At 45.5% G+C, this 7,950-nt stretch overlaps 1 protein-coding gene across 1 annotated transcript in view; it reads right to left on the bottom strand.

Moving 5' to 3' along the window:
* Positions 1-171: 171 nt before the first annotated feature.
* abca12 (ATP-binding cassette, sub-family A (ABC1), member 12) overlaps positions 172-7,950 on the bottom strand; it is a 71,091-nt gene continuing 63,312 nt past the window's right edge. Inside the window, exons 62-70 of the mRNA XM_086145988.1 lie at positions 7,655-7,859; positions 7,081-7,190; positions 6,355-6,505; positions 3,909-4,043; positions 3,325-3,428; positions 2,985-3,077; positions 2,654-2,759; positions 1,322-1,459; positions 172-848 (exon numbers count right to left, since the gene is read on the bottom strand). Coding sequence (XP_086002114.1) covers positions 744-848; positions 1,322-1,459; positions 2,654-2,759; positions 2,985-3,077; positions 3,325-3,428; positions 3,909-4,043; positions 6,355-6,505; positions 7,081-7,190; positions 7,655-7,859 — 1,147 coding nt within the window. The 3' untranslated portion in view covers positions 172-743. The remainder of the gene's footprint in view (positions 849-1,321; positions 1,460-2,653; positions 2,760-2,984; positions 3,078-3,324; positions 3,429-3,908; positions 4,044-6,354; positions 6,506-7,080; positions 7,191-7,654; positions 7,860-7,950) is intronic.

Raw genomic sequence — 7,950 nt, 5'->3', positions numbered from 1 at the left:
AGAAAACCACAAATGGGAACTACAAACTACAACCTGAGAACCAAACCGGGTCCTCTTTAAAGCAATATTGATAATCAAGATGATTAAACTTTGGCGGATTATCAAAAAGAAACATTTGCAACATGATCCTGCAAGCGAAAAAATAAAAATCTGAAATAAACAGACTGTGCTTTTTCAAGACTTGCTTTATTTGAATTTTACAAAAATAGGCATGATACATTCGAGGCCGTCTCAAACTGACCCATAAGCAAGAAAGAGTCCATTAAAAAGACACTACGAAAAGTTAAATATACAGCGGAAATGACTAGCGGGGGAAGTATATACCATCAATGATGCTCTTCAGATATTGTTCCCTGATTGTGAAGACAAGACAATGCTTTTAATTGCCGTGCAATGATTTTCTGGTCATTAACCCCAAACTTGGAGTAAAATCAGTATCCCATATGATTAATTGTATCCTTCGTCAGATCAATGGTATACATTGAAATTTAAGTGCTTTTGAGTGAAAAGGGTAATTAAACATGGAAATCATCTATGATTGCAGATATTATAATCCAACATTGTAGCGCTGACTCTCACACCTCACGTTGCAAGTGAGAGACCTCTGAATAATTCTAAAAGAGATTGAATAAGTATTAATAATTATGACAGTTGTAGTAGTGCAGATTTAAAAAAAACAGGCAGCGTGCTTTCATTTCACGGGGGATTTAGGTGAGACGGCAAAGAAATAATGTCCGTCGGGTCTAAATTTCGTCCGCCCGATTGCAGTCCTGGTCATCGCGTTCGTCTTCGTGGTAAAAGGGCCGATTTCCCTTCCCAATCCGGCCCATGGCGAAGTTGATGAAGACCTACGGATGATTTAGAATAATATGAGAGCAGCGCAACCGTGATTCATTCAATTGAAACCCTCGACTGATGGCAATTCTCCAGTCTGTTTTCTTCCCCGTCACCCCCCTGCTTCCTCCGTCTGTGGTATCTTCCAATCCCAGAGCTCCAGAAGGGCAGATCGGTTGAAGAAAATCAACACTGGCTGCATATAAAGCTCAGGGATTCTCTGCCTAACTCATATTCCATTTATTTTCCCTCTGGCATACCCTCTACCCTGTCAGTTTCCCTCTGCTTCTTTGAAAGTTTTTCCGCTCGGTCTTTCACTCCCACTCAGCTTTCTTCTGTCCCTGTTTACCCTTCTACCCTTCCTCTTCCTCCTCCGCCCGCCCCTTTATTTTCGTCCCTTGAAATCGTCTATCCGGCCATGTAAAATCCCACCGTGCAAATTCTTTCAGATTTCATCACACCGCTTCCCTTCTTTTTTTCCTCTCACCTCATCCAGTGTGGTCTGGTACACAGAGAAATTTTTGATCTGCAGAGCACTTTTGTTGGACTCCAGCTGGTAGAAGATGTCAGCCGCCCCTCCTGGTGCAACAGGAACATGGAATTCCACCATAGAAGAATGCTGATCCTGGGTTTTTGATTTTTGAAAGACATAGAAAAAAAAAAAGCATTAGTAGACAATAATAATACATCGGATTTGAATAGTGCTTTTCATGTTACTCAAAGACGCTTTACAAGTGAAAGTGTTATATAACTAGAACTCACAGTATTTGACATGTCAACGAAATATGTTTTTCCAGTCCTTAGATATCTAATTTGCCTTCAGTTGAGAGACATTGTGAAATCTAAGAAAGCTCACACTCATACTTGGAACATAGCATGGTGTGAATGTAATGGGTTATTATGCAAGTCATCATTAATGCGCCCCGTCACTGGCTAGTGCACGTTTCACTTTTGCAGATTTCTTAATATCTGCTCACTGCATGATGTTCAGATCAATTGCTAATCAAATGCGGACGTGCGGCCGATGTTCCCACAGCAGACGGTAGTTTTTTCCTCATCGACTGCCCGCCACTTAAATCATTTTCTCTTCATATGAAGCGTTTACGGCGTATTAAACGAGCCCTGATGAAACCCGCTATCTCCTCCAAGCCAAACAACAGCTCCTTAAAGCTAGCGAGCGGAGAAAGCACTTGAGCGGCCAGACAGCCAGACAACAATGCAACCGACAGCAATAAAAAGATTGGCTCACGTAATGCACTGTCATAGCATTCAGAGGCCACGGCGCTCCTCCAAATAAATTATTCCCATCATATTCTTGGAATTTCTTTATTGCGGTAACATTTTTGTTCCTTGATGTTGCCCATTGTCATCCCTGATGTTGTTGTTGTTGTCGTCTGCTGTCTATTTATTAGTGGACGTCTCGCTATCTTCTGTCTTCTGCCTTTCTATTTATATTCAGATTTATTTTCCTTTTTTTTGACATTATAACAGTTTCGCTGCGCTGACAAAGGAATTTCCCTCATGGGGATCACTAAAGTTTATCTTATCTTATCTTATCTTATCTTATCTTATCTTATCTTATCTTATCTTATCTTATCTAATCTTATCTCATCTTGCAGGAGCAAGGCATAATTCATGAATTCATTTGATTGATATGATTGTGCACGTTGCCCTCTATTGTGTCTGAATCCTTTCAAGAACTTTACTGGAGGAAAGGATTCACCGCCAATTACTCGTGCATGATACACATTTGCCTCTTTTTTTTTTCTCCACCATCACTAATTATGTTCAACTCCCCCGAATGGCTGCAGGAGCTCACCTTGAGATAAGTGGCGGGGAATCGGCTCTGCATGAAGCCGGCGATTGCCTCTGCATCAGCGGCGACCTCGGCCAAGTACATCTTCACTGTGAACCCGCTGCCGAACCTGCGCGGAGGACATTTCGCGGACAAGCCAAAGTGTTACATTTCTGTGAAAGGCGGCGGCGGCGGTGGCCGGATCCGCTGTTCCCGCGATTGCAGTTGAGAGTTTAGGTACAAAAAAATGATAGGGTTGGAGGGAAGAAACGTGGAGAGGGGGAGTTAAGAGTAAACCGACAGGTTGGAAGGGAGCGGTAATGGCTGGATTTGAGAACAAGCAGGGGTCACAAACCTGTTCTTAATGTGCTGCAGGGAGCCCAGGCAGCGGAACTGACCTTTCACCATAATAGCAAGACGGCCGCACAGAGCTTCACACTCCTCCATGCTGACATACAGAGACAAAGGCAGAGGAGATAAAAGGTCACACTTGGAGCTGTTGAACATACCCTAATTAGCCATTCCGCCTGTCATACAGAAAGTAATCACTGTTCAGGAGTTTTCCTTTTTATTAAGAGTTTATTGTTGGGAGAGAACATGAAGTGCAAATAAAACTGTATCGCAAATGCCAAATGTTCTGCTAGTTAAGACAATACTGACTTTTGTCGGTGGCGTGTACGTGACGGCTTTCGAACCTGTGAGAAGTGAGCACCACGGCGCATTTTCCTTTAACTTCCTCCGAGATGATTTTCCACAGGTGTCTCTTGGTGCGCGGGTCCATGCCGGAGCTGGGCTCGTCCTGCAGACAGCGACACGTGTCCAAGAAGTTTAGGACTTTAGGAGCCGGAATCGGACCGGGCGAGGTTCGTTCGACGCTCAAAAACGGGAAAAGGAGGAAACGAGGCCGGCGCGATCAAGAAAAAGTAAATACAAAGATTAGAGGGGGGGAAAAAAAATGAAGGCAAAGTCAACTTGAAAGCAGACGGCTGCAGGGAGAGCGTTCGACAGAGACGGGGGAATTAAGGAAACACAGGGAGGGGAATGTGTGGCTTGAGCTGAGAACACAGGGGAGAGGATGCTGCAAAGAAACGCTTTGGATGCAGACAAAAGGGGTCGGGAGAAAACCCAGGCAACGGGGAAGACCACCTTTGGCTAAGCCCCGAAGACCAAGACTTATCAGCAGAGGTTTCACATCCAGAGGATCAATATGTGCTCCACGTGGGAGACCCTTTTGGACGGCAAAGCGCTCGCAAAGTTATTTCAGAAGGTGTCTCCTCACCAGGAGAAGGATTTGCGGGTGTCCGATGAGAGCCAGAGCCGTGGAGAGCTTTCGGCGAGTGCCGCAGCTGTAGCTTTCCGTGACGATGCCGCGATGGTAGCTCAGCTCCAGCCTCTTCAGGAGGTAGGTCACCACCTGCCGCAGGAACGCATAAGACACGGTAAGAGTAGCAACAGGGCGGAGCGAGTTACGTTCAAGCCTATTTTTGCCGTTTCCGCCTTTTTATTCCGTCCAGCGCACTTGTTCCCAAAGTTATCTGAAAGGTGATCGTGGAGGAAAATGAACAAATGAAACATACTTTGCCGGATGACAGAGTCGCTTTCCGACGGACCGATGTCAAAATTATGATGTCAAAAATTCACCAGCGCTATGCTAATCACACGGTGTATGCGTTCATGATCCCACACACAGGGCGGCGGAGGTGCTGGAGCCCATCTCGAATGTCATTGGAGCAGAGACGGGGCCACATGTAGAGACATACAACCATTCACTCATTCACTCATTCACATTCGGGCCATTCAGGGGCTGTTGAGCCGCATTTTGTAATAACAGTGCATTTTGTAATAAATGTCCAAAATGTAATCACTTTTTCATTTCATTTTGTAATAAAGCCGCATTTTGTAATACACTGCCCCGACGCATGTTGTAATAAATATTGCCGCATTATGTAATAAGTTATTACATATTGAGAAGATTATTACAAAATGCACTTGCAACTTTTTTTATTTTCTAGGAAATGTAATAACATAGTGCATTATGTAATAACAATTCTAAAGCATAAGTTTGTTAATTGTATTTTATTTTACTTAAAAGTATTTGTAAAAGCTAGGCCTATTATTAGTATCACTGTATTAGCCTAGTAGCAGTGCTTAGCAATTACTATCAGTTCACTATTCAAAGGTTGCATTAACAGAGAATATTCTATAAATTCCATGTTATTACATTTCCTAGAGAATAAAAAAGTCGCAAGTGCATTTTGTAATAATCTTCTCAAAATGTAATAACTTATTACATAATGCGGCAAAATTTATTACAAAATGCGTCGCAGCAGTTTATTACAAAATGCGGCAGTTCATTACAAAATGTGGCTTTGTTACAAAATGAAATGAAAAAGTTATTACATTTTGGACGTTTATTACAAAATGCGGCTCAACAGGGGCTCCGGTCGACCTCCGGCCACGTTTTGAACCGCGGTAGGAAACCCGTGTCGACACGGGGAGAACACGGAGACTCCCGTCAGGGACCTTCTCGCTGTGAGGCGGGAGCGCTAACCGCCGCGCCGCATGGGATTCACGCCGTAAATATCTGTGCCAAAGAGCCCGAGGTGATTTTGTTTTTTTTTTTTTGAAGCTCCCCGTCGATGGAGCGAGCCAATGTAATGGATTTGTTCTCTTAAGATTCTCTGATTTTCCCTCTGTAAGCGGATTTGCTTTCGTGTCAACTTCTCCGTGGAGGAGATCCGGGCTATTGGAACATGAAGAACACCGTCTAAGTCTCGCAAATTCTCCTAATGATACACTTTTTTTTTCTGATCAGCTCAGGCGGCAAAGCGGATCCCGGTTCAATCCAAACATGTTTATTCTTTATGTCCTTCCACGAAAGTCCTTCTTTCCATCTTTGATGGAACAGCTCATTACGCCAGACAAAGCCATGTCAACGTGAAATGACCCCATTTGCGCTCGTCTATTTATCCACGGGCGGACGACTCTCGGCGGGAGAGGACGGCCTCGTCTTTCCGAATCAAGAGCACGGAGATGTCGCGGCCGTTACGAACGTCGTCTTTCCGTCGCTGACCAGAGGAGAGGAGCCGCGACAACGGCGGCGATTATATTCATCGTCGCAAATCGAGCACGAGACGACCGGGATGTACCACCTTTGAGGCGAGAGCCCGGGAGATAGATGACTTTCTGTTTACAATTTGTCATGAAAGTATTTTCACGCCACTTCTCCTGTTGTTTTCCCTTCCAACCCCCCCACCTCCTCCTCCTCCTCCTCCTTCCCCCTGAAAAATAATCAAGATGTCAAATCAGAATGGATGCCGTTTGTTGACTGGCTGCTCTGCAAACTCCTCTCATGTCAGCGGCGACTGCGGCGGACGGGCACACTCGGTAATCACCGTGGAATCAAGATTGATTAGTTCTCAGAAAGATAAATGGGAAGAAGGGCGCTATCGTGACGTGTCAGAAGAGATCTTCTCATCATCGGCGTATCATCTAAATGTAAATTGTTCTACGCTAGAAGAACGCAGTTCCGGCTTCATTTGAAAAGTTCGGATCGCGCGAGCCGACCGCGAAAGCCCGGCGCCGCGGCCCGGTACTCCGAGCTCGGCGAGGAAGCGTCGAGTGCTTTCAAGGTTCCCGCGGTCGGAGCGTAGCTTCTTTCCACCGAGTGAAAAAATATACGGACGGTGTTAATATTCAGTGGAACCTTGAAACCTCTTCCCTACCCTTTGTATCTCGTTCTTTGAGATGCCACGGATGCGAGCGTAGAAGTACAAGTGCTCTTCTCCGGTGAGCATGTTGTCCAGCGCGTCCACTTGAGGACAGTAGCCGATGCTAATCCCTTTGTCGCGGCACTCCATGATGTCCACCAGATGCCTGAGGGGAAAACCAGAGAAGGACAAGTTCTGCTGAGGGGAAAGGACGAGCTGCTTGAGAAACCTGAAAAGATATCCCGATTCATTGCGCTTTCACATATCGCCATAGTAACCCCAATGAAATTCCCTCGAACGCAAAGCCGTCGTGGTGCCGATGTTGGCGGGTTCAGGTCGGGCGTCTTTTCTAACCACGTTTTCGATCTGGATTTTATCCTCCGATAATAACGACATAAATATAATGGAGTAAGAATTCGCGGTGCCGTGTTTTGCCGCGATAACCGCCGCTCTCACGGGTTCAACGAACGAAATGAAAACTCGTTTCTTCACGGCGGCCGTGGCATGTTTAATTCAGGTCGGCGCCTTAAAACCAATCTAAAGGTTTGAAAACACTTTGGTTTCAAGGAGACTGTCAGAAAACGACAACCACAGGCCGACGGAAGAGATCCGTAGAGAATGGGTATTGTTAAATAAGAGTCCCGATCCAATTTCTATGTGATTTTTTTTTGGGGGGGGGCGGTTACATTAAGTGGGCATTTTTTTAAAAACACGCGAAGACGAGATGGACGGAAGCCTCACCCGTCCCGGTCCTTGATCTGCGCCGTGCCCGCGGTCGGGCTCACATCTCCCGTAAGCATCTTGAAAGTTGTAGTTTTTCCTGCTCCGTTCACTCCCAGCAGACCAAAACACTGGAGAGAAAAAAATCAAATAAAAACACAGCTCATGGTTTCATGAGACGGCGCTCCTGTTTCAGCCCGCGCTGAAATATTATATAAACATCTGCTTTTTGGTGTTTGAAACTAAAAACCAAATCGTTTGACCAATTAATTCTAACTTTTTATTTCACTCCGTCTGAGGAAAAATGAGCGGTTCAAGAAAAGCGAGGCATTATTTCCATTCTTATCTAATATAGAAGTTTCAACCGCACATAATCCATTTAATCTTTTGATATTTCAGTAATTACCTGTTGTCAGAAATGTAGCCGAGAAAGGTCCCACGAGAAATATTATTTCAATATCAGCCCACAAACCGTATTATCTCGATGCGTCATGTTTAGATTTCAGTCGAAGCATTAAGGTGAAATCAAATCAACTCATCCGCCGCCCCGCGGAAACCCTTCCCTTCCCGGATCCGTGACCGCTTGCGAACCCACCTGTCCCGCGGGGATTCCCACGGAGAGCCTCTTGACGGCGGGGACCTTCTTGTTGAGGTGCTGATAGACCTTGGTGAGCCGGTCGACCTGCAGAACGTCCGAGCCGGCGCCGCCGCTCGACACCCGTCGGTGTTCGGCCGCCACGTCCTCGTCGTCGTCCTCCCAAGGGTCCTGGAACGCCGTCTTCTTGCCCAAAATCAAACGCCTGCAGGTCCACCGTAGAAACATTTGGTGGTCGGTATTTAAAAGCCAAAAACTATGAACGCTTTGAATTTGAGTTGATTCAATCTTGGAAG

This window comes from Fistularia commersonii, chromosome 4, assembly GCF_037954325.1.
Source record: "Fistularia commersonii isolate RoL2024-O1a breed Wild chromosome 4, RoL_Fcom_v1.0, whole genome shotgun sequence".
NCBI lineage: Eukaryota > Metazoa > Chordata > Actinopteri > Syngnathiformes > Fistulariidae > Fistularia > Fistularia commersonii.
The sequence above is the reverse complement of the archived record's forward strand: the minus strand, read 5'-3'. Positions and strand labels throughout refer to the sequence as shown.